The 24969-nt window shown below is 38.3% G+C and overlaps 4 protein-coding genes across 8 annotated transcripts; 2 read left to right on the top strand and 2 right to left on the bottom strand.

Moving 5' to 3' along the window:
* The first annotated feature begins 1114 nt into the window (after window positions 1-1114).
* On the top strand, window positions 1115-4879 carry LOC113675376 (homeobox protein BarH-like 1). Of its 2 annotated transcripts, XM_027191948.2 has the most exons (3): window positions 1115-1437; window positions 2323-2394; window positions 4476-4879. In XM_027191948.2, the coding sequence occupies exons 1-3, from the start codon at window positions 1254-1256 to the stop codon at window positions 4805-4807; spliced, it is 588 nt and encodes a 195-aa protein (XP_027047749.2). In that variant the 5' UTR covers window positions 1115-1253; the 3' UTR covers window positions 4808-4879. The 2 variants fall into 2 exon arrangements, with proteins under 2 accessions (XP_027047749.2, XP_089065360.1); XM_089209234.1 differs by lacking the exons at window positions 1115-1437; window positions 2323-2394 and adding an exon at window positions 2846-4160.
* Window positions 4880-5249: 370 nt separating this feature from the next.
* LOC113675373 (uncharacterized) lies at window positions 5250-9239 on the bottom strand. 2 transcript variants are annotated; one of them, XM_027191945.2, is made up of 5 exons: window positions 9073-9239; window positions 7566-7886; window positions 7027-7233; window positions 6318-6464; window positions 5250-5675 (listed from the first exon to the last, which is right to left on the bottom strand). In XM_027191945.2, exons 1-5 carry the CDS (start codon window positions 9095-9097, stop codon window positions 5614-5616), a joined length of 762 nt encoding a protein of 253 aa, XP_027047746.2. In that variant the 5' UTR covers window positions 9098-9239; the 3' UTR covers window positions 5250-5613. The 2 variants fall into 2 exon arrangements, with proteins under 2 accessions (XP_027047746.2, XP_089065359.1); XM_089209233.1 differs by lacking the exon at window positions 9073-9239 and adding an exon at window positions 8600-8795.
* A 2227-nt stretch (window positions 9240-11466) lies between these two features.
* On the bottom strand, window positions 11467-16585 carry LOC113675374 (uncharacterized). Its single transcript, XM_089210858.1, has 3 exons — window positions 16115-16585; window positions 12754-13212; window positions 11467-12646 (listed from the first exon to the last, which is right to left on the bottom strand). Exons 1-3 carry the CDS (start codon window positions 16431-16433, stop codon window positions 12555-12557), a joined length of 870 nt encoding a protein of 289 aa, XP_089066984.1. The 5' UTR covers window positions 16434-16585; the 3' UTR covers window positions 11467-12554.
* Window positions 16586-17888: 1303 nt separating this feature from the next.
* Window positions 17889-24056, top strand: LOC113675371 (uncharacterized). 3 transcript variants are annotated; one of them, XM_027191942.2, is made up of 9 exons: window positions 17989-18149; window positions 18479-18563; window positions 19589-19881; window positions 20016-20256; window positions 21064-21167; window positions 21507-22611; window positions 23221-23332; window positions 23436-23541; window positions 23892-24056. In XM_027191942.2, the coding sequence occupies exons 1-9, from the start codon at window positions 18127-18129 to the stop codon at window positions 23959-23961; spliced, it is 2139 nt and encodes a 712-aa protein (XP_027047743.2). In that variant the 5' UTR covers window positions 17989-18126; the 3' UTR covers window positions 23962-24056. The 3 variants fall into 3 exon arrangements, with proteins under 3 accessions (XP_089065355.1, XP_027047743.2, XP_089065356.1); XM_089209230.1 differs by having other exon boundaries at window positions 17997-18149; window positions 19600-19881; XM_089209229.1 differs by lacking the exon at window positions 18479-18563 and having other exon boundaries at window positions 17889-18149.
* Window positions 24057-24969: the final 913 nt, after the last annotated feature.

Raw genomic sequence — 24969 nt, 5'->3', positions numbered from 1 at the left:
GTTAACCTATCTTCAAATTTTACGTTCTCACAGCGATATAATACCATTATTTTTTCTAGCTGTCCGATTATCTAATCAGTTCAGTTTAGCGTTATCATACACTTATCTGAAATTAAAATAATAATTTTAAAATGGTATTACTTCTAACAGTTCTTGCCAAGGAGTCAGAAATGTTTTGTCTCAATAAGACTTGTCTTGTGATATCTCTGTAAAGTTGCCGTAGAAGCACGGGCGGGGGGGGAAGGGAGGGAGAAGAAAGGAAGGGAACGGGTAGTGGGGCTAAAAGGATGATTTGAGCTCTCCAAAAGCAAAGCAAGGGGAGATTTTACGATAGGGAGAAAAAAAATTGAAAACCAAGAGTTTTGGGGTTTAAGCCAGACCAAAAGATGCCTCACTAAAAATCAAATTCAGAGGTGCCATTTTATATTTCCAAATTTAAAACTAACCAAAATGTCTTATATGACAATAAAGACTACATGAACGCATAAAATCTTATCTTAAGTTCCTTACATTTGGTTAAGAGAACTGCAAGAACTTGAGTTCAAGCAAGAACATTACTAAAACATTGTAAAAGCTTATGTATCGATTTCCTTCAATGAGCGAACATTGAACAATATTCCTTACATAAAAAGCGCGTGCGTTCCATGTGTTACTTCCCAAAAACGTTCTAACGTAAAATATACGGGCTCAAATCTCTGAAAAAACAACCTTTGTAAATTTTGAGTCTCCCAAGGTCATTATTATCCTCTTGGCATTACGAGCAACCATTGCCTTCCTCTCAACCCCCCGGATGATTCAATACCAATGTCCTCGAAGATACCATTTCAAGGCGTTTTCTTTTAACCGTTGTTTGCTTTGGGAGTCAAAGGGCCGATTCATTTCACTAAGTTGCAGCCCTTTCTCGGTGTAAGACATAATTTGTGTTTTCATTGGAATTATCTTCCATTATCTAGAGGACTTAAACCGATATTTTGGTGCTAATCACGTTTGAACATCAAACTTGACCTCTAATATTTCAATTGTTTTGATCACTTCTTTTGTAAACAAGTATCCCCTTGACCAATCACATTAGAGAACCCAACAGAAAGTTTGGTAAACAAGATGAGGCGATTAAGGTCAATAATACCGTATTTAGGTAAACATGACACCAATTTGGACCTCCTTGCTTGAGGGAACTGCTTGGAAAGGGTTGAAGAACGTGGGAATAAAATAGGAAGTTGTTATCTTCTCTGTGCATTGGCCTCGTGCGGGAAATGTTTCTTTCGAGTAACCTCCACTCGAACGCCTTGAGACAAAGTTTATCTTCCTGGCCACGATTTTCAGCCTTTAGGAGACCGCGTGAAAGTTTTGAAAGACGCCCATGTCCCAAAAGCTTCATGATTGAAGACATTTTAAGGAAGGAAGAGCCAGTGAAAGGAGGATACCCACGGCAAATGCGTGAGTCAACGAATGAAGTAATTTAGTACACAACACAGCGAATGTTCTTGGAAACTACCAAGTTCGTTAATGCTCAGCTTGTCTTTGCGCAAACATTCTACGTGACCAAACATTCAGTTAACTAAGAAATTATTTTTATAAAGAACCCTGTTTTATAAAGGAAAGACCAGAGGGCAATGCATTAGAATCATTTGGTATAAACTTTTAGACTGGCCCCCAGTCAAAGAAACAGTTAAAATTTTTAGTATTGCGCATTAAATATTAATTTTCCCCTCCATGTACGTAAACACACAAATATTGTTGAAGAGTAAAATGTCATTGCTCTTTGTCGAAAAGTATTAAATGACACTTGCTTCGAAATTAGTGGTCAAATTAGTGTAATATCCTGTTAGGTTAAGATGAAGGGATTGTTGCTTCCAAAGAAACGAAACTATTTTCCCCTCATGACTTAGAAGTGATAGGTGTATTTCTAAAGCCATATTATTTCTGACAGCTTGTCCATTTAATTTGACAATCGATTGTTTTTCCTTCTCAAACGTTGCCTTGTTCCGATTCAAACCCAGTAAAGATCTCCGTATTCACGACGAAAAAATCAGTTTAATTTTTGTCCACCCGTTGAATGGTTACCTTGTTTTTTTTAGAACTAAATACATTGACATCATGTAAATTTTCTTAGATCTCTAATTAGCCAGCGTCATTGCCTTGTTTTAAAAGATCGCCTTAAAATTGAGGAATTGTAAATAAATTTTATCGGCGGGAAAAGTTTAGAGAATGATGGATAAGGAAAGTGAAACGCGGTTGAAACAGAAGCTGTTTTACGATTGAATCAGTCCTTCATTGTTGAATGATTTTGAGACCCTTGACTTCTCCAAATTCTTTCTACAGCTCACTGGTTTGGCGGTCCTGTTGGGAGCGGATTCGTAGAGCCAGCCTGCTTCCGTGAAGAAGTCGACCTCTGTGAGTAAATGAAATCTTATTTTGTTTCCTTTAGCTTCGGTTTTGTCCTTGTTTTAAGCGCTACAGGATGTCTCTTTTAACGAGGTCAAGAAGCTCCTCCAACTGTCGCCGTCTTTCTGTGTTTTCTGTTGTCCGGTTTACACGATGGACTTATAATTTTTCTTTCGGATGATTGTCTACACGGGCTAAATGACAGGAATTCAACAGGAACGCAAACGAAATTGATGACATAAACGCTAAAAACAGTATCAACGCGATGGAAAACCCCGCCTCACTTGCTTGAAGTTTCTTGGCAAAAATTTCAACCTTTGCAAGCTTACGCGGGGAAATCAAAACCTGGCGACATTTCGTTGCCACACTTGCGATTTAGTGCTCTTTTTTTTTTTTATTGTTTTCATCTCGTTTAAAGGAAAACTGACCTGTAAAGCCCGTAACCTAGAGAGAAATAGCATAAACAAGAAAATAAATAGTCAGACTGAGGGCTGTGCACTGGCATAGCAAAAATTGCTATAAATTTTCATTTAGTTCATTTTAGTAATCACTGCAGTTTCGATTACGTATGAAAACGTAACCGCATTGTTGTCATGTTTTTAATGAAGGGCGAGTGCTGCTGGACGATATCCAGGGGAAGAGAGTTCTGGAGCGATTAGACAAACTGTATGCATTCATAATGTCGCAAGTTTCAGCTGTGAAAGGGTTACAAAGTTATTTTTAGTTACTTTTTTTTTATAGTCAATGAAAGGGACTTCGAGCAGCAACTGCGTAGCAACGACAACGTGTTGGAACAAAAGGCCTAATAAGCAGAACAAAAGCTCCGCTCGTGCGTTTTCAAATTTTGTCAATTTCCTAAACGTCCTCTGAAAAACAACAACGTGAAATTAATAAATTTTTTCTTCGTTTGGGAACTGAAATACAGAAGTAATTATTTCCATTTGTATTTGGGTTTAATCGCTGCCTTAACATAAGATCGGTTGCCTCAAGAGTTAGTGAACACATCGATCCCTTGGTGAAATTTACGGAAAAATTCAAATCAATTTTTTTAATTAACATTTTCCTTGACTGCTAAAAAGTCCAAATATTATTCAATATTTCTTTGGTAAGATGAAGAGTGATAGGCGGGCACCAGAAATATTAGAACGACGTTTATCTTATGTTTACTCAGGATCATATCTATAGAGTGCTTGATCTGTCTTGTTAACGACAGGCGCGTTATATTCGAGACTTGATGATAGACCGACGTCAGGCGGCGCTATCTTGGATTGTGTTGTACACCAAATCGAGGCGTGCCCGTCCAGCCTCAATATGGCACGCGACACGATTTAGTGGCGAAGCGTGAGATCGGTGTATTGCTTGGTTTTTACAGTATCTTTTTAAAAATTCCTGATTACTGTAACTTATTAGACTATGAGCGCGCTGATTGCTGTAACAAATTAGACTATGAGAGCGAGATTTCTCTAACGCGTATCAGTCGACTAACTAATTAGCAGTCGAAGCTGACTAACTAACAAGCGTAGAAATCGAGAGCGAATAGTGTAATTGTCTAATCTAATCGTTCAAAACTTAATAAGACAGGCTCATGTTTTTATGGAATACTGATAAAAATAGGTAACACTAAATGCTATTGACTATTCGTCACGAAATAGAGAGGCTGTACCATAGTTCATCAGATTGCGCCTCTGAAATTAGTATGGTTCCGATTGCTGTTACAATCAGTAGCTTAGAGGAGGCCGTGACTTTAAGGTTAAACGCACACTCCTCAAAGATCGGTAAGAGTTTGGATTCATAGAGGAATACTAGGGATCTTCAGAATATGATCAGCTCTCGAACTTCTGCAATGTTCATTCCCCTTACATTTGTCCGTGTCGCAGCAAACGCACATCGCAGCTGTCCTTATAAACCAAAAAGAGCCAGGAGAGTCCTTGGATTCATGAAGGAAAAATCCAGATTCTTAAAAATGCGTGCATGCAGCATTTGGACCTCGAAGATTTATTAATACGTTAAGTTACTCTAAGCAAGCTTAATGAAGAGTTCACCTCGTGGACAACAAATCTTTATTCTGTATTTTATTTTATTTAATTCAGCGTCATCTGAACCAAGCCAAAGCAAGACCGCTGTCATTTGTCAAGCGCCAAAATATTTCCGCGCCATTTTAGACGAGAGCCGTCGTTTCCGAAGGACACGCACTGTGTTCACACGCGAACAGCTCAAGGCCATGGAGGATAAGTTTGATCAGGAAAAATATCTCTCCACTCACGGCAGAAACGAATTTGCACGTCAGCTGAAACTGACGCCTCTTCAAGTCAAAACCTGGTTCCAAAATCGTCGAATGAAATGGAAGAAAGAAATGCTGAAGAAAGACCCAAAGGCAGTCACTACGCGATCAAAAGGCCGCCCGAAAAAGGACGAGTTTTGATTCAGTGCGGGTACAAACGGAAAACACAAGGATTGTCAGAAAGGAGAACTATTAAAGTTGTCGTTCATAAAATTTTGTTTTTAAGAGTCCGTAGTCGTATTCTATCTGTCCCTTGACGCATGTGCTGACAGCGACATTATGCTTTTGCTTTCCATAGACAGTGATGACGTATTCTGTAACGTTCCCTATAACTGGCACACGTATTCAGCAACGTTCCCTATAACTGGCACACGAATCTGACGACGCGCCTTCTCGAACGTCGACAGTCCTGAGAAAAATACTAATTTCTAACTAAACATTCGCGTTGGGTACTGCGGTGTGTTGCATTTTTGGTCGATAAGTGTTGATTTTTGTAAGTTTAACAAAAAATGTCCTTATTTGAAGTAAACCGTCGGCAATATTAGCAAAATGAGTTTATAGTAGTATTTCAATCACAAAACAGTTTTTAAATAATCTCAATTATTTATTACAATATGAAACAAATATCTCCTCCAAAAATAAAACTATACATTTTCCAGGTAGATAACAGAAGCACTACAGATTCATATGGATTTCTATGATCCTCACTCACCGCAAATGCTCTTAGAGGTGGTTCACTTTCTGAGTAACTTTGTTTAAATTTGTGATACGATAGAGTTCATTGTGTGAAAATTAAAGAGTCATCCGAAAGTATGAAGCTTGAATTACCAAAGAAAAGAACGTATTTAATGGATGTTTCAGCACAAAGAGCAAATTCCTCTTCATTACTTGATATTGAAAGCTCGAAGAGTGTGTTAGAAATGTGAAGATGGCAATATTTCCCTCAGTTATGGATCTTCCTCGGCAGATTCTTGAATCTCTGCGGGCTTCGTTTCTTCTTTTAATTTCACTGCAAGTAAAGAACCAAATTTTAAATTTCCATCCCATGAATGTCTACCGACTTCCAACACTACGTCACGTACTAAAACCAATCAGAGCACGTCAAAACGTGACATGTATATAGGGATTTTACCAGTTGGGGTGGGGAAGGTGAGAGACATTTAGCTGTCTTGTCAAGCTAAGAACCTTGTTATGGGAATCAAGAATCCTGTTCGGCTTTCACCATATGGTGTTTTGACAAGAATTATTTTTGTTTCGTTTTTCACTTTCCTTAAAGATATTTCTCCTGGGGCTTGAGAAACCACTTCTCCAAATAGATATCGTTTCCTAATCTGATTCTACCCTCACAGGAGAATATTCTCTTGACCCTCATCAACTCAACCAGCACAAGTAGAAATGTTTACTTACGAGTTTATTTAGACTACATCTAGGGAAGAGGTGTATTTGTTGAGTTAGCTTGGACGTGCCAACTGACTATGGAAATTGAGAGTTCTCGGAAACACAGCGGTTAAACGTCGGGCATGCGGTAGTGGATCAATTTTCGCAGGGCGCGCGCCAATTTCCCTCGTAAAATTTTAAAGGAAAAGATAACGAGCATAGAAATGTGTAAATGGAAAAAAAACTAGGAAAAAGAAATTTACAGTTTACTTACATTTGCCATATTTTTTGTGTTTGTTCCTGAAACGTATACATTTTTTCAGGACTCCCTTGTTTTTCGTCACGAGACATATGACGTCAGCAATAAGCAGAAACAATGCAACGGCTATGGACAGGATTATTACTGATAAGACCAGTTTGTCTGTGAATTAAACGGGGAATAATAAAGAAAATTAGCACGTCTGAGGATGGAAAAAAAATGAAGATGGTGTTAAGTATGCAGGAAACACGCTGATCTAATAGCTAACGCGCCGGACCGAAGCCGAGTAATTACGTTTTGTTCTAGGTAAGACACCTTACTATCACCATTCCCTTTCCAATCTGGAGTATATCACGGGTAGGGGTAACCAGCCGCGGAAGCCCAACCAAATGAAGAGACTAGTTTCTTATTTGGGAGACGTGAAAATATTTCTCATCTCTGGTTGTCCCAATTGAAAACGCTCTACGTTGCGGGACGATATTCAGTAAAATAAAAATAATGAACTTTCGGGAAATAAAAAAATTTCACATGATAAATATTGATATTCATAAGGGGATAACTTGTGTCACTAAAAGTCAGGTATACTCTTGGAGACTGTAGACAGAGGGACGAGTAACAAGACCCCTGAATGTGGCAACGTAACAGTTACTCGAAAAGAAGTAAAAAGACTCAAGGAAAGTGGAGAAGAAAGGATCGAAGGATGGGACGAGACAGAAGAGTTTACCTTTTGGTTCCTTACAGTGCTTTCCATCGTGATTGTTAAAAGCGTCTGCGATCTTGTGTCCTGATTGGTCGACACACCAACATTTTTTCAAGTGGACAGAACATTGGATCATGTGATACGATCCATCATCATTGCATTTAGGCAAGAATTCTAGTCTCAGTCGGGGATCACCAGCCAACAATCGGTCTCTTTGGCACTGGGTGATGTCTAAGAGAAGAGAGTTTGAGTAGTTTTCACGTGAATATCGAAAGTAATTTTGGAAAGCTTTACTTCGCTATGTAATGGCCCCAAAAATTTTCGCTACCCTTTCAACAAATCCCATGTAAAATTAAATACAAATCGCGACTTAGTCACTCGCCTTTTGCCACATTTGAGACACGGTGTTTGATTTTCATTTGACTTCTAATTGGCTACTTCTCATATTTTTTGTTGTTCTTGTTAGCCGTACTTGTAACTTTGCTTTCTGGTAAATGCGCTCTAAAGATGGAAACAAGCTCGAGGGTTCCAAACAATTAATTCAGTTGTTGCAAAGTACTCACTTTTTGATTTATCCTCTCTTAGTTTTATTTTGATTTGTTGAAATCCCAGTTTGTTTCTCGCTTTGCATCGGTACTCTCCAAAATCGCTGTCACGAAAGGGTGTCACGCGTAACGTACTCAGCCTGGGTGAGTTCTCCACTTTCTGTACACAAAAAGCGCATTTACCCCCTAGCTTCTTTTTTCCCTTCGTCCAAATCACCTTAGGCGGTGGATGGCCGTCGTAGAAACATTTCAACGTGGCTTCTTGACCCAGTTGAATCGCTTTAATTTTATCTGATCTGCCTTTGTCGATTCGAGCAGCCTTCTCAAACAATAGCGAGACTGAAAGGTAAAAAGAATTATTAAAAATTAGCCACAATTTTTCGTCAACGACAAGCCTATCAGAATGAAGCAAAATTATCAGGGAACATCCTTACAAAAGGCGTGAAAACGTTGCTAGTGTAACAAGGCACGTATCCTTAGAATAAAATTAAACTGCTGTTAAAAATAGTAAACGGTAAAGGAGAAAAATAATCAGGAAGTTTATCGGTTTCGCACCACACCTTGCAATTTGTTCAAAACTCTTGTGACATCTCTCTCGAATAATCAGATGAAAAATTGAAACCATCAGCACTTTGCCACTCGTACTATTGGGTTCGCTTGTTTTTATTTTGAGTTCTCATTGGCTCTCTGTAATATTCCCCTATGTTCTGATTGGACCTTGCGATTTTACCTTACTTCGCAGTCTGATTGGTCCAGAAATCGTGCACCACTTTCTCAACAAATCAGATTCAAAACTGTAACCAGCCGCGACTTGGTCAATCGCGTTTTCCCGCGCTTCAGGCAGTTAACCTGTTTTTACTTTACTTATTTCTCGCCAATTTGTTGTAATCTTTTCCTTTGCTCTGATTGGTCGTAGTGTTAACTTTGGTCGTTGTTTTGACACCCAATTGAAAATTGTGCTAATTTGACTTTGGTTTTGCAACACTCAATCGAAAAGCGCACTGTAAACCAGAAAGATGCGAAATTGTCTAATCAAGGTTTTTTCCTCTCACCTGGAGACAAACCATACAATAGCCATAAAACGAAAAGCACCACTTTCATCATGAAACCACATTAAGAAGGTGAAGCATCGAAGAGCAGAGCCCTATCAGTAGTAGACCAAATGCATCCTTTATGACGCAACAAACGCAAGTTCACAGTTTGCGTGCCCGCAGAACGAACCTCGCGCGTGTTCTGCGCCTGCGCATCTCATAGTACCCCACCCCGATCGATCCATTGTATTTTGTAAAGGAAAGTCAAATTATGCCAAATCTCGAGAAACAAATTTATATCACTTGGGAGATCTTCAAAATAATAGATTTGAAAAGCCGAAGAGAATTTAGCACCAGTCTCGGAAACCGTGTCTGACTACGTCAGCTTGGAACCATTCTGCAGTCACGTAATCGAAGCGAAACGAAGAAAACTTCGCTTTAAAAAGTCACTTATATTTTTCTTTAGAATTTCGTAAATGGCTCTAAATGTTTACCTTCTCTATCAGCACCAGACCCCATCTTCTCTACAACCGTTGAAGTTAACGTTTAGTTCCGACAAGAAACTTGACTGAATAATTTGCTCCCGGTGAACTCGATCTCAGACTGCCCACAAGTTGATAAGATCCGGGGGATGTTTTGCAGAGACCGGCCGAGAAGCGTCCAAAGGTTAAAAACGCATGTGCAAGCTATTGTTCCACTTCATTTCAAATTCTTTTGTTCGACTTGTTGTAGTTATGTCATCACCGTCTTGGTTTGCTGAAAGTTCCTGATAACGTTCTATAAATGATATGCGCATACGAGATTACCAGTCCTTCGCTAGGCCTGGTTAGGAGGGATGAATTTGACGTGCGATAGGAAGTCGTAAAAGGGGACTGAGGAAGACTCAATGGTATGAGGGGCGTATCTCTTCGTTTTCTGCCTTGTCTGCAGTGAGCACTTTAGCAAAAAGGGAACCAAAAAGAAGTATTTCAAGTGTACGATTCATGGCAGTCAACATGCGCGCGCCACGCGCTCAGAAAGATATGTTTCGATCCGTACACGTGTATAAGAACTACAGCTCCACGCTCCACAGGATGTGGTTGAAGTCTATAAATATTGTATAGTATAGCCCCACTTACCGTAGACTAGCCTGGGGCCATGGTTTAATTGGTTTCCTGACATTTTCGTTAAATAGGAGATTATACAGCTGTTAGGGATCTGACTAGAAGCGACTGAAATGACTTTTAAAGTGCCATGACCTTCTCATTCGCGAAGGCATTTTTTCGAAACGCCAATTTAAGAAACGGAAGTTCCTCGCGGTTAGAGGCCCTGATCAAAAGAAAAGAGAGAACAACGGAGAACATAAAATCATTTGACGATATTAATTGTGAAGTGCAGTGACAAGGCGATAAGATCTTGACGTTTAAAATGAAATTCGCCTTGAGTATTGGATCAAAAGTCTTTACACCAACAAAACCCTGTTTAATATTGAGTCTATTACACTGACTATGGATTGTAATGGTAAGGTGACAAAAGTCCTTCAACAGCAGTACAGCGTCCAGGCAGAAGCTAAATATAACTGCAGCAAGACCTCCGAATCAAGGTCTCCTTTACCATCGCATCTAAACATACAAAAACGCAGATCAACGCGAGATGTAGCTGTCATGGCGTCTAATGCATTGACGGCGCCGATGGTAAGTGATGCCTGCGCCAGCTCGTCGCAGATTACGAACGAAAAAAAAAGATGCTAGCGATACGCCTAAAATATAATTACAACGCCTACCCACTCTAAGGGAGTATGGTATTAATCTATTCAATCAAAATTCTTTTGATCAAACGGTGGACAACCCAATATCACAAATCAACACATCACATCGCGCTGCAGGCGAAAATAAGATCATGATTCTCATTAAATCTGTAAGTGATGAAACATGATCTGTTTGCAACAGTAGACACTTGTCGACCGTTGCAGCGAGTTGCTGTGGTCAATCCCGTTACGATCGTTTTGAGTAGCTGTTGAGGCTCTCGTGGCGAGTTACGCGCGTCACGTTCGGGCTGCGTTTGTCATCTATAATGCAAGTGCGTGGCAGACGCCTTAGTCACATTGAAACATGGACAAATCGTTTTCCACTCTTATTCCTAGCTTGATGAGCAAAGAAAGGACTGAGGGAAAGTCAGCGGTTTCGCCTCAACGTCCTGTTACCGAGAACTTCCTCGATTCACCTTGAGCCGACACCATCTCCTACAGAGAGCTATCGCGCGTGAGTTGGGGTCCACGTTGAGATGATCTCGTCACAATGTCGCGCATTGCTACATTGGATGCGCAGACTGGATACAAAGTAATCTCGATTTCTCCCTTCTATTTTGAGCTAAAAGAAACCAGCTGGGTTACGTGAATCATTCATTTGGTGAAACATGAGATCTACCCAACTTCTAAAATAACTTTCTCACAGAAAACCCATGGCATATGGAGGAAAGCATTTCCAAGTTGGCTCCAGGTGTTCGTGCTCTAACAGGCAGCCTAAACTTGCATCAACGAGGAAAAAGATAACTCTTTACAAGAAAAAACACTTTCCCCCCGCATTTTCCTGTGTAAAAAACTGTGTACCCTGTTTGTTTCTCCTCAACTGATTAAATTTAAGCCTTTTCAACGGTCTGGCCTGAGACTTGAAAGGTAAACCGATTGTTTCACGCAACGAAAAACAAAGAAAACTTCATTTTGTTTTCCGCAAGGGGGACGCATGTCTCAGCGTGAAACTGAAGTTAATGTTGTGTGCCCTTCTAAGTGGGCACATACGCCAAATTCAAGAATGCCGTCAAATGAAATTAGACACCCTACAGAAACGTGTAGAAAAATCACCATTACTGAAGTCTTTCATTGGAATTAATCAATTCAAAAGGTCTTCTCTGCTTTCAATGATATTTTGAGATTTACTTCAGCTATTCAACTATCTAGTTATAAATATTTATATCTAATAATCTATTGGATATTGTGTCAAAATGCACAGTATCATCAAAACACAAAATCGTTATAATTCATCACTTTACCTTAGCTTTTGACGGTCAATTATCACTGTTGTTTATAATTAAACGGATTGTTCCATTTCCCAGAGAGGTTTGATTGCTGGTTCGATAACAGATTGTAATCCTGTTACTATGGCTGTCAATTAATTGTCAAACGTACCCGATCGTTACAAAGAAGAATCGATAGATGACTAGACACAGACGTTAAATCAATTAATAGCCTGTTGAAAAAAAGAGAAGGTGGGCACAACATCTGTAACATTTTCTTTAGAAATCGAATCGAACATACTTTTAAATTGCTGCTAATAACATGCTGCTGAAATCTTTTCTTTTTTTCACAATACCTTACAACATCTGTCATATCTCTGAAATTTTGCCGCGAAAGTGGCCCTAGATCACCAGATCACTCGCATGACAACAAAAATATCGGCTTTTCTTTTACAACTTAAAAGCTAGACTATCAAAAAGGTACATTGATTAAAGTTTACTGTTATAATCTTAAGTAAACTCTAATTTCAGTTCTGTTATTTACAGAGTAAGCTTTTTAATCGATTATTTGATTTTCCAGTGGTGGACCGCGTCGTCTGGTACTTTGTGCTCTTTCAACCATGGAAAGCGACGCTAACAAAATATTTTGGCCAAAACTAAACTGAATCGATGACATCCGCTCCGCGAAAGAAGCTGTGCACGAGAGCATTAAAAGAGAAAATAAAACTTGATTTTCTGTAGAATATACAGTACGTCTTGCCGTTACACGTTACTCTCTCACTATAAAAAGCGGGAATTTTTCTTTGTACAAACTCAAACATTGATTTGTCTGAAGGATAATAATCTCACGGAATTCGGTTTGCTGGATGTAAATTTACATCGTATGCAATAACCCACGAGAGAAGATTTTTAATCTCGACGCAGATAACTTGCGACCCAACTTTACGGTTGCAAAATTTCAGACAAACATTTTATTACGGTTCTATTAACGTCGAGCTCTCTTGGCCTCGTAAGGTCGCTTTATTACCGAAGTTTTGGCTCTTCTTTCTCTAGAATTTCTCTGTTTCACGCAATTACCTAGAAGGAGAGAAAAATAATCTCTTAACAACTTCGCTTGAAATCTGATTGACCGTCTGTGTAACTTTAAGTATTAATAATGACACAAACAACAATTTAAAATTCACCTGCGACTTTTTTGTTTCTATTTCCAGCCGGCGCATCGCCAAACTCTCGTAAACGTTTCCGCGAAGGGTCGATCGGTACGAAACCACTCCTTGGAATGCTTTCCCCTTCTCTGCCTCTAGTTCTTAGATTATACCTTGCGGCAGAGTGGGTAGGATCGACAATGTTTTGGCGACAGAAATTTTCGGAAGATTCCGTGTCACACGTAGAAATCCCTTCGGTTGGCGATTTACGGGTTTGTAGTCTCTTTCCAACTCGCTGCCACTTGAATCTACCTGAAAGCGGTTGACAATTCTCAAAATCAAAATTCCACTGGCATTTCTTTTCTTCTGACATGTACTTTAACTCTCTGGCTAAATCGTCTCGAATTTGCTTATGATCAACTGTTCCAAAGAGGTTTCTCTTGACGTCTTTGACGCGTCCTCTACCCGCGTCACGACTGACGCTAGTCATAGTAGAGGATTAGTATTCCAAAATCGGGTGCAATACAAGTTGGCTTGTAGCAATTCTCTTCGAGCACAAACAGTAATTCTACGCTTTGCTCGACTCGACAGGTAGGTAAACCTTCGTAAGATGTGATTCCATTCACCAAACTTCCTTAACTTGCAATCCAAACGAGAAAATAAGCGTAGTAGATGTTGCGTAGCGATGGCGTCGCTCTGTCAAAATCTTGCTCAACGGTAGTATTTTCTATCTCCCCTCGAGCATCAATACTTTTCCGCCAGAGGCACAATTTCTATTGCGATTACAACCAAATCAAGAATGCTGGATTTTTCCAAATTCCACAAACACGAAGTATTAAATAATTCTGTGGCACAAATTGTTTATATTAATTGCAGGGACGAAAAAATATAAAATTTGTAAGCGTCCCTTTACTAGAATCCCGCCACGCCGTAAGAGGCCACGCGAACAGATTAGCCTGAGATTTACTCCCAGCCAATTAAAACTTGTAACGTCACAGTTCTATCTATTTAAAGTGACAGATATGACAGCTTCTGTACAAAGCAGTCTTTGTTCTAAGGTTTTGTTTACAGTTGACGCCGTCAAAAAAGCAACTAGGAAATTGACTTTTCGAAGCTATAATCGAAAAACACGGATGTTTTTGATGGGGTTGAAAAGAATGGTAACACTTTAGGGTAATTACTAGTGAGATTGCTGTTTGAAGACAATAAAAACTCGTCCGTTTAAGATGGGCGCCAATGGAAAATAAAGCGTCGTTTGCAATATGATATCTGCTTTCAAGCAACACATCTGGTCTAATTCGAAGTAGCGCGAGTTAAAAAATCTTTGTCTTTATTATTGATTTGTAATTCCGAAAATTGGTTAAGATTGAGCATCTGTTTGCATAAGCAATTCCGTGAGATTTCAGAAGATGTTGCTGAGAAAAATACTCGATGAAAAGTGGACGGTTGACACGATTTGACATGATGCAAGCTAGCACGGGTTTTTGTCAGGCAGAAATTGGGTGTGAACGACATCAATTCACACAATTTGTGGAGTCAATATTATTTGATTGCCTTTACACCGTATTTAAAGTTATCGATTGCGTAACGCAACCACAGAGAACTAGATTGTCTAACTAGTCATGCGCTAAGTTCAGAATTTTGTCTTAAAATGATAAAAATTGGTAGTTATGAGACATAATTTGAAGCTCAAAACCCTTGAACAACTTGTACAAAATGACAAATAGCAGTAAGTGTCTGTATTCTCTTATCAATTGTTCTAAAAATGATTGATATCAAAAGGAAAACAACGTCACTGGACAGTGGCGAAATGTAAGTTGTTTATCAAAAACAAACACTTCAACGTAAAAGTATTTTGTTGGACTGACGGTTTCCAAAGACACAGCAATTGCTAGATCTATCCAGAAGATTACAATAAAAATTTCATTTTTAATGCTATCAAACTAATGTTTAGGCTGGCTCTGAACGCAACGCAAGTTACTCGCAAAGAAATTTCCGAGGCGCGAGAATTTTTACCTCTCTGAAAGCGTCAAAGCGAACCGGAAACAGTGCCACGCGAACGACAGAGACTTTCGCAAGTATGAAGTTTGGTATGCCAGCTGAAAATGACTAATATTGAACAAATCTTTTACACACCACTATAAAATATTACTTTGAAAATTATCAAAGCTTCGCTGTTTGGTTACTTTCTACCGCAGTTACTAAGTTAAGTAAAACAGAGAAGGAATGAAATTTTCTAAATGGAAAAATCAGTTTCGTCCACATTCAAAGTTTTATTCAAAACTAAAAGGAAAACGATTCTTTTATTTTGATATGCTGGCCTACTGTTCTTAAAAATTAGGAAAAAAATGAAGAAATATTGAAGAAGTCTGAAGGTTTTCGAAAATCTATTGTACTGAGTCACCTTGTTTAGAAAAAACTCATGATCGGAAGCGTGCCCGCGGGAGAGCGTGACAGTGATGAAGCGTGACAATATTCCGACCAGTCAAGAGGAAAATCGAAATGGTTAATTATATAACATTCACTAAGCAATTGCCTAATATCTACATCTAAAGTTCATTTACGAGCCAATTGCATAGTACAGTTGAACAAATATTTTTGGGGCGGTAAAATTCCGTTTAGGGGTTTACGAATAAATTATGTTTCAAAACATTTTTACAGGCATTTCCGCTGGTAACATTTCTGATAAACAATCACGAAAATCGAACATCAAGCCATAAAAGGAAAAGAAAATGAAACGTTATGCAGTGAAAGATGAACAAAGACGCTTACCTCTTTCGGAGGCGCTCGCTTGATCAGCTATGATTCAGTTTTACGTTCAAATATTTAACTCATATAAATTAAGTAAATACAAAACTGAGCCCTCGTAGATTAAAATTACAACAATATACGCGTAAAGATGTACGACTTATCTCTTTTTATCCGAATTCATTGGAGTATTTAAGCCATCAAATGACTACCTGCTTCTATGTCTCTAAACGATATGCAAATCCAACTCTCCTCGACCGCACCTGCTTAAGAGTTTAAAGCTTAAGAGGGAAAGTGAAACGTGTCAATGACATTAGTGATTGTTTTACTCAAGACCTCGAATGGCGAGCAATCGGTAACTCTTTCTGCAATTCAGAACGCAGGAAGAAGAAAATTACGCTAAAAATAAAATAAAATTCATCGGAGACACCTGATAGACACTCACAAGTACTCTGCAGCGTTATTCTTTGGGGAAAAGACAAAAATTGGTTGTGTTTTTCCGCTTATTTCCGGTCGAATCAATCCTTGGACTCACAAGGTCATGTTGTACCAACTCTGACAAAGTTGCTTCCTGTTAGCAAAGCACGGGCTCCGTACAATCCCGTTTGATATCCGCGCCGTCCACAAGCAGAAACATAAACAACGAAGTATCATCTGCCATTTTTCGGCGGAGTTTGAGGAAGCTGTGAGTATTTATCGGCTGAATTCTTCGCAACTTCCTTAACTTCCTCTTTTTCCGCAGCGCTGCTCTCTCCAACTTTAGAATCGTCTCTCTCGGTTTCAACCGACCCAACTTTTTCCCATTGAAATGTTCCTCCCTCCTTCGGTACCCCTTTCTCGAAATCGAAATTCCATTTTTCGTTCTTCTCTTGTACATCTTTCTTTAATTCCTTCTTCAAATATTCATCCAGTTCTTTGTGATCTGGTCGCCCAAAGAGGCACTTCTTTGCTTTGCTCTCTTCGGGATTCATCGAAGAAAACGACGCATGCGGTGAAAGTGAACACAGTACTGAACTTTAGAATTTTCCTCCTGTCATGCCTGGTTAAGTTCTTTCTGGGGTTCAAAGATTTTTCATGTCGCAAGAATTTATGCAAACGCGCGAAAAAGGTTACTACGTCATCAGCTGGTATTTTCGACTAGTTATTATAAATACTGTTCGGGCAAGTTCAGACACGTTTTTACCCCTCTTCAAATACGCCATAAAAGGCAAAAATATAAACATCACGTGGATTATTTCTGTGTGTATGTGTGTGCCTGTCCGTCTGTCTGTCGAGGTGAAGTTGGAAAGTAAAGAATGCAAAATCTATAACGAAATAGCTGCCAGCTGCACATTAAACGTCTAATCAGCAACTTCATCAACTCCCACGCTTTCCCACAGACACCGCACGATATTCGTCGGTTTACTTTCACTCTCACTGTTAAATTTTTGCTCCCCTCATCGTGTTGAGAGCTGCTTATCGAAGTAAATTTCATGGAGGGGAAAAAATTTCGATTCGAAACCGAAGATCATGCAGTTCGTGGGAAAAGTCACGAAAATCGACGGCTTCCGCTAATATAGTAGTTACATGAACTCAGAAAAATCAAGAAACATAAGATATAAGAAGGCACAATTAATTCGACTTTCCCGTGAAGTGATTCATAAATCTTTGCTTGAATAGGAAAAAAGTCATTGAAAAAATTTCGATGTTTATGATGACTCTTCAAATGGATTTGAACCGGAAATATATAAACAAAACTGTTTTGCACAAGTGCTTGAAAACTTGACTATGACAGTAATTTAGACGTACGCATTTGCTTTTCTTGGAAAAATAGAAGTTAAGAAGAGTGAAGCGTATTTACGTACAGTACAGTACGTGTGCAAATAATGCATGGAAGTAACGTCTGTTCCGCGGGGTCACGTTAATTTGATCACTGTTTCTCGATCATTGAAATTATTTTTTATCACGTCAATGAACTCCAAGAAGTTAAAAAACAAGATTAAAATTTTACTATGAAATAAAAAATAATTGAGACTTAATAAACGTCAACAAGGTATATAATCATTATCTTCTCTGGTGGAATATACGGATAATTATATCATACCCAAGCAAGTTTGGACATGTTCCTGACCTTTGCCATAGAGAAAGAATTGTTGGTCTTTAAGAGGATTTAAAAATAACTGTTTCATAAAAAAAACATTTACTAGGGCGCTTTGGCAAAACTGCTCTAGAAACAAGTCTAGACAATTGGCTTTTAATTTGCGCTATTTTTAGCAATCTGATTGACATGTATGTAAACAAGTCAGAGTTAAAAAAAACCGAGCTGTAGAGACCTGCCAGATTTCTTGTGCGACTGTAAAACAAGGGCGATTTATACATCTCTGAAAAAAAAGGTTAACTCTCTTCTTATGACTTTCCTGTGCTTCACAGACAATGGAAAGTAAAACACAAAATGCTCTGTTCATGAACGCGGTCACGCAATGATTCACACAACGCCACGTGACAACCTTTCCAGTTGTACGCCTCGTTGTTATAGATATAGTTAGCGAGGGACTGGAGATGAGACATTCAAAAGATGGCGGCAAAGTATGGGAAAAGTTTTCAGTTGTCCTTACAACGTGTTTCCGAGTCGCAAATCTAGTCGTATACGTAAGTTTTCGGAAAGTTTTACTGTAGAATCAGTTAATGGAAATGGATGTAAGGAAATCGTAAGTATACATTTTTTTCTGCCTTCGATTACTCTAAAAGTAGTTTACAGTTTGTCAACGGAGATTAGTAATCATTGAACGGTACCTCATAAATTTTCAGACGAGGCTCAGTTAGGCTTCTTCAGAGCGTACTATGTGGTTGTGCGTGATCAAGATTTAAAATTAGAAATACAATCGCTGTGCGAGTTCAATGTGCGTGTCTATGAAGAACAATCTCGTTGATCGCGATCTAGTGTGGTCAATCGACTTGAATCTGCCCCAATTATAGAGATAATTGATTTATTTCCTTAAGATTGTGTGGTTTGTAATTCCCGTTCTGTTCAAAACAGAGGAGATCCATTCCAAGTTGATCCATTACCGAAAACATTTTATCATCCATCAAAACAACGAGAGCTATCCGAGGACGAAAGAAAGGTAAAACGTAGCAAATGCTGGCGATATCTTTTGAAATTCGGAGTATTCGGCTATTCAGTTTGAAAGGCGTTTTTTAAGAGAAATAAATCTACGGTATTCACGACAAAACTGAACAACTTGACTTGAGAAGTTATTGGGTAAAAAAAAATTCGATGATCGATAATTAGTCAAATTGATCAAGAGAATTCATGCATAATATAATTACCTTGTTACTGAATATACTGTAATTATATCAGTGCTTGCGTGTACTGCATTCTAAAATGACTTTTTTTAATTATTGATCCATTACTCAAATATATTATTACCTGTAAAACACAATCTTGTAAGCTGCCGTTACATGCGACATGAACAGTACTCCCTTCCATATCCTGAAGCTTGCAGACATACAGTTCTGCAAAAAAGATTAAAGAGGAAATTTTGTCTCTATTATTTTTTTTTTCCACTGCAATGTGATTTTTAAAATTATAATCACTGGAATTATAATAAGGAAAGCAATGGTTATATCTACAATAGATATATATATATATATATATTTATAAGCAATGGTTATGTATACACAAGCCAGATGAATGTACCCATATCAAGTAGAATGAAATTCATTGAAAACAAATTGTACATTGCATTAAAATATTTCTTACAACTGACAAAAGGAAATACATTTCCAGCAAATTTCAATTCTGAATGTAGTTGTGGAAACAACATTGTTTGGTAATAGTGCATTGTTTATATATTACTGTCCAACTATTGTTACTGAAATAACTTACACAAAACTAGCCAATTCAATTACAAGAAACAAGCATTGAATTCCTTTCAATTCTTTATCATTGTTGCTTACTTTGGTATTAAATACTGTTTTACAGAATCATGTTAAGCAGAAATCAGTTCACTTCACACCCTGATTTTCTACTTTTGCTTATGTGACCCATTGGTAACAGTAGTAGTACACAGTATATAGCTGTAGTTTCCCCTCTACATATCTACAATTTTGCATTAGGTAATCTGTTTATATGTTTCATTTGTTTCAGCTTTGTCTTAGCCCAGATAATAAAATGGAACACTTTATCAAAAACCCTGAGGATGAAAAATTCCTTCGTAAGACAAATCAGATGAGGATACACGAAATACCAACAAGAGAAAATGGAACTACAGTGATGGACCATTCATCTTCATCCAAATTTGATGAGTCCTGGCCAAGTACAGAGCGAGCAATGGTATCAACCCCTGAAGTAGACACTGAAACCACAGAAACAAAGACCCCCTCCAGTGAAGGAGGAACAGGCTTTACAAGGCAGCTTCTTCCCAACTCCACTTTAGCCAGGTAACATTTCTTGGTGGGTTACTGACATTTGAAGCTTGAACACTAACAAAGAGGGTTTCGTTTTGGTTTGCAATTATCCTACTAGGATGAATCTATAATTTTAATCAACTGCTAATCCATCTCATTTTTAACAGGTATATACACCGATTCCGTAATAATCCACCATCAAGCCGTCAGGAGCGAGATAGGATGTATTTGGACAGTGGTGAAGGAGGAGAATTCTGGTGGCTGTCTCCTTCTCCTCCAAGTAGCTCCACACCCAAAGATGGAACTCCAAAGGAGAGAAACCTGCCTTTCCTACCTCAGAGTCTCTCTCCAAAACAGAAAAGAACTACTGCCAGGAGGGCTAGTTCATCTCCAACATCTCCAGTGTCAGTGAGTGAAAATGCTTCCAGCAATTTTAATGCTTTAAATGTGCATTTCTCTATTAAAACTAAGAGCCTATTTCATGTACAGAAAGATCAAGTTACAGTTCTTCATCTCAACATTTTTCAAAGTGGCTGTTTGTCAGACAAAATGCATGAGATGGTTACTCGAACAACATTTTATCTGCCAGTGAAAGAAGAAAAAAGTGCACAAAACCAAATCCATAATACCCTTTACCACAAAGAAGAAAGAGCATTTCTTAAATAAAACAAAATGGAAAAGTTCAACTCACTTCAACATAAGACCCTAAAAAATAAGTGATGAACATATTACAGTTTGTTAGATGACCACAGAACACAGGTCACCAATCCAACGTCTTTCACTGAAAACTTGGCCTCATACTTTTTTACAACTCACCAAGGCAACAAAATCTGTCACAGCTCCACAAATCAGTAATGTTAAAAGGCAACTTAGGATCAAAACAGAAGATTAAAAACAATTCACATTATTGCTAAGCGAGCTCTCAGGTCTGCTGACCAACTTCTAGGGAATTTCCAAAATCGAGGAATTTTTAATTTTAGACATTGTCTCCACTAGAGGTATTTTTTCTACATTTATTTTTTTTTTGGAAATTGTAATGGTTATGATTAATTGGTAACAGGACTGAGTGGAGTCTAATTCTGTTTGGAATCATACTTGTGATAGACAAATCAGGCTCCTGCTTTGCAGTTGTCCAATTTTGCTTATCACTTGTATGATTACAGACCAAATTGAACTCCACTCAGTCCTATTACCATTATTTGTCATGCTCTGCAGAAAACCAGAAGTACTTTGTCACCTTCAACCAAGTCATCGTTTGATGGACTTGACCTTCAGACAGCAGAACTACAACAGAGAGCCAAAGTGCTGCTAGAGAAAAGGTTATTTACCTACTGAATGTGATGTTGATTGATGAAATACATATAACAGGAGTGCATCATGTTTCGGACTTAAAAGATCTTGAACAGATCATGGGAAAACAGAAAAGACCAGTGGAATTTCAAAGTATTATTTCCAAGCCTGGAACGTTGTGGAAAGTGATTGAAAATGACTTAAGTTGATATTTCTTAGAACAAATTTGAACCAGAAATACTATGAAATATAATTCCTTCAAGAGTCTAAATAGCGAAATGTACATGTAGATCCCGTGTAGGACTTAACACACTAAAATATCATATCATGATTACACTGCATTCAAAGATAATGTTTTTACATTACAGTGAAAGCACACTGGAAACATCTTCAACTGATCTTCCCATTCCATCAAGAAGGGCCCATCAGGAGGCTCCCAAGAAGAAACCCCCTAAAGAAGCACCATTCCAAGCTCCCTCGAAACCAGCCCCAATACAACTCACAGACAACTTGACTCAACATCAGCCTCATTCTGCTCCTCCTCCAGAGGAAGATATCTTATATCAATGGAGACTGGCAAGAAAAATAGAAAGAGCTCAAGAACATGTGACAAAACGGGGGCCTGCAAGAAGTACTTTTTTGTTAGAACCCTCTCAACCTAGATTTATTGGTGCTAGACCAGAGGAGTCTCTGGGTTTGTTTGGTAAGGCAAGAATACCCAAACCCACTTCAGCTCTGTGTCCATCTGAGAGGGATTTTCTAGATCCACAATCAGGATTAGAAGTATCTGATCTTCCTTCAACCAGGATGCAAACAAGGCTTGAAACACCTTTGACACTTTTGGCTGATCAAGAAGGGAGGTCTGCTAGATTAATACCACCTCATCCCAGCACCATGCTTCTACCTGGAGCACCTGTGGTGAGTGCTGGTGCTGCACAGGGTTCACAGCCTATAACTGAGACTGAAAATGATGCTCATGGGTCTGGACCAAGAACAAGTGTGCCTTCTTCTGAACAAATCACAAGACAAGAAATTTTGGGGCAAGGGCAGTCCAAGCTGGTCCAGGAACAGATGCAATTTGAACAAGCAGAAGTACCATCTCATGTGCATCTTTCATGTGATATCTTGCCATGTCCTCATCAAAAGGCTCTAATTGAAAAAGGAAGGTCTGATCCAACAGTGAAACTCCCACTGAGTTACCCAGTAGTGGAGTTAATGAAGGAAGAACTTGCCTTACCAGAAAGAGATCTTGACAGAGTTAACAAACCAAGTAGAAAAACAGTAAGAGAATCTCACAAGAAGCATCAGTTAAGGGGAAAAGATACAACTGAGGACAAACAGAAGAGTCAAATTGAGTCACACCATGTTGAACAAGATGGGCAGAAAAGAAGAGCACATCAAAAACAGAAACCAAAAAGGGAAGTCTCAAGGGAGACTACAGCCACCGATGTGTTGACAGGTGTTATTGGAGAGGTGATTAGCAAATACACTACAAGTCTACAAGTTAACTACTTACAATTACTCTAACAAAGGGCTAATGCTTAAAAGTCTGCTTTAAAACTCTCTACAATGACCCATTTACATTAAATTATATTTATAAAATACCCTAAAAGTCATTCAATTCCTTGATACTGAAACCCTGGAGAAGACCATTTGAGGAAGAACAGAAAATGGCACAGGGGGGTGGGGTTTGAGGGGATGATGGTATAAGCAAGGCTTCAGGTGGATTTTGGGTACAGGGTCATAAACTAACTCAAGGTGTTAGATGATCTTATGAAATCTGACTACCTAGACGTTGGTTCCTCTTAATATTATAAACATAAGGTGAAAAGTGTTTAACAGTGTACAGTGGCCTCTATTTAAATATTATTTAGTCCATTCATTAGCAATCTATCAACATTACCTTGCTCCCATGCAAACAGCTTCCACACTCCCACAACATTCTCTATTACCAAAAAAGTCAGAATGTCAACCCTTTTAAGTTGAGGAATGCAACTATGCAACCACTGCACTAGTCTGAAAAAATGAAAAAAAAAAACAATTTTAACATTTAATCCCTGTTTTTTTTTTTCATTATTTAAGGTTGTCTCACAGAGACTCTTTGCCACTCCACAATCTTCCACAAGCAGTTTGACAATAAGTGATGACAGCTTACAGCAAAGAGAGTACCATGAACAACACCACAAGGATACTGGTGAGGAAAAAACATTTTTCCATATATTAATTCTGCCTTTTTTTTTTGTTACTGCATTGCATTAGCAAGATCTATTTGGGTTTGTTTCATACTTTATCTCCAGAGGAAAACTCCAATCCTGACAGCAACTCAGATGATAATGAATTCCCCGATGATGAAGTGTTGAAGATCTTACGTCAGAGACAGAGAAAGTATAGAGACCAGCTTAGGTAACTGTTCCTAATAATGACAGTGCCAAATGTATTTGACACTTTACACCCTAATATTAATAGGTATATTCTCCACACTGTTCTCTATAAAATTCTTAAGGTGCTGCCAAGGAGAATTTGTCTAACAATCAAGAGCTTCTTTAGTCTGTGATCATTTCCTTTATTCTCATGACCTTCATGTGTGATTCTGGGGTGATATTGTAAGAAGAAATTAGAAGCAAGTCACCCTTAGGGGTTAAAGGGTTTATCAGCTTTTTACAGTAATTTGAAGAAAAACAGCTACTATTAATAGTTTAAAAAATGTATCGAAATTTGAAATGTCTAATATATTGTAATTATCCCTTTCACAGACAAATTGACAACATCTTAAATCAACAATTAAGTGATCAACCACCTGCTCGTAAAACAAAGGACAACTGAGATGACAGAGATTCTTTAATAAATGAGTTAAAAGTATTTATATTGATCAAATAAAATTATTTAATTTATTCACCGTGAATAAATCATCAATTATAAGATGCAGTTTCCTATGGTCATTACTTCTCCTATCTCTGTTGGAACTTATTGAAATTTAATCACTAAAGATCCAAGGACTTGAACAATACATTTATTATACCTAAATTGGATGAGTTTTCCTATTTGTTACTCTTTGTGTGCTTCACAATTCTACCAATATCAATTTTAAGGTTTTTCAAAATATGGTTTTAGTTTGGTAAGGGAAGGTCCATCTGGGCCTGTGCAAAAAAAAGCTAGTCTAGAAGCAGGACCACATTAATAATGCTTTGGCACAAGTGTGTTTTTTTTTTTGTTGCCGGAAAGTATGAAGCATTGAGCAACGTGAGGTGGCTGCTCTTCCCCCAGGGGTCTGGGACTGATCCCTGGCAAACTGCAACTTGTCTCAAATCTTTCAGGGGGTGGAAAAGTGTATCTTGAGACTCTTATAATGAGGGCTTGCTCACGGACCAATTAAAAAAAACCAACACAAATTTCCATCAACTGAAAAATAATTGAAACTCACTCAAGTCCAAGAGGACAAACCAATGTGAAATGAAATGGCATTAGAACTAAACATTCAAATAATAAAAACAACAAACCACATTTCTTATTCATAAAACTTGAAGGCTGATTGCCAAAAATGAGCAAAACAAGAAACGGTGAAGAGCAAAAACAAGCATTTTATGTACAAAGGTGAAAAGCCAACTTAAAAGAATTGATGAAAAAGACAAAAAAAAACAACAAACAATTGCGCCGCTCCCTTTAAATCGTTGTCCTAAGTACTGTAATCCCTTAAAATGTATTTGTTTCCTGCGAGTTATTAAAGCAAATAAGTTTATTTCCTTTGTCAAACAAGTTTTGTTCTGGACTCGCTGGCCCTATTCCCTTTTTGGTTTATAGCACATAATTCAACAAAAAAAAATCAGTCTAAGG

Source organism: Pocillopora damicornis, chromosome 6, assembly GCF_964200805.1.
Source record: "Pocillopora damicornis chromosome 6, jaPocDami1.2, whole genome shotgun sequence".
Taxonomy (NCBI): Eukaryota; Metazoa; Cnidaria; class Anthozoa; order Scleractinia; family Pocilloporidae; genus Pocillopora; species Pocillopora damicornis.
The sequence above is the reverse complement of the archived record's forward strand: the minus strand, read 5'-3'. Positions and strand labels throughout refer to the sequence as shown.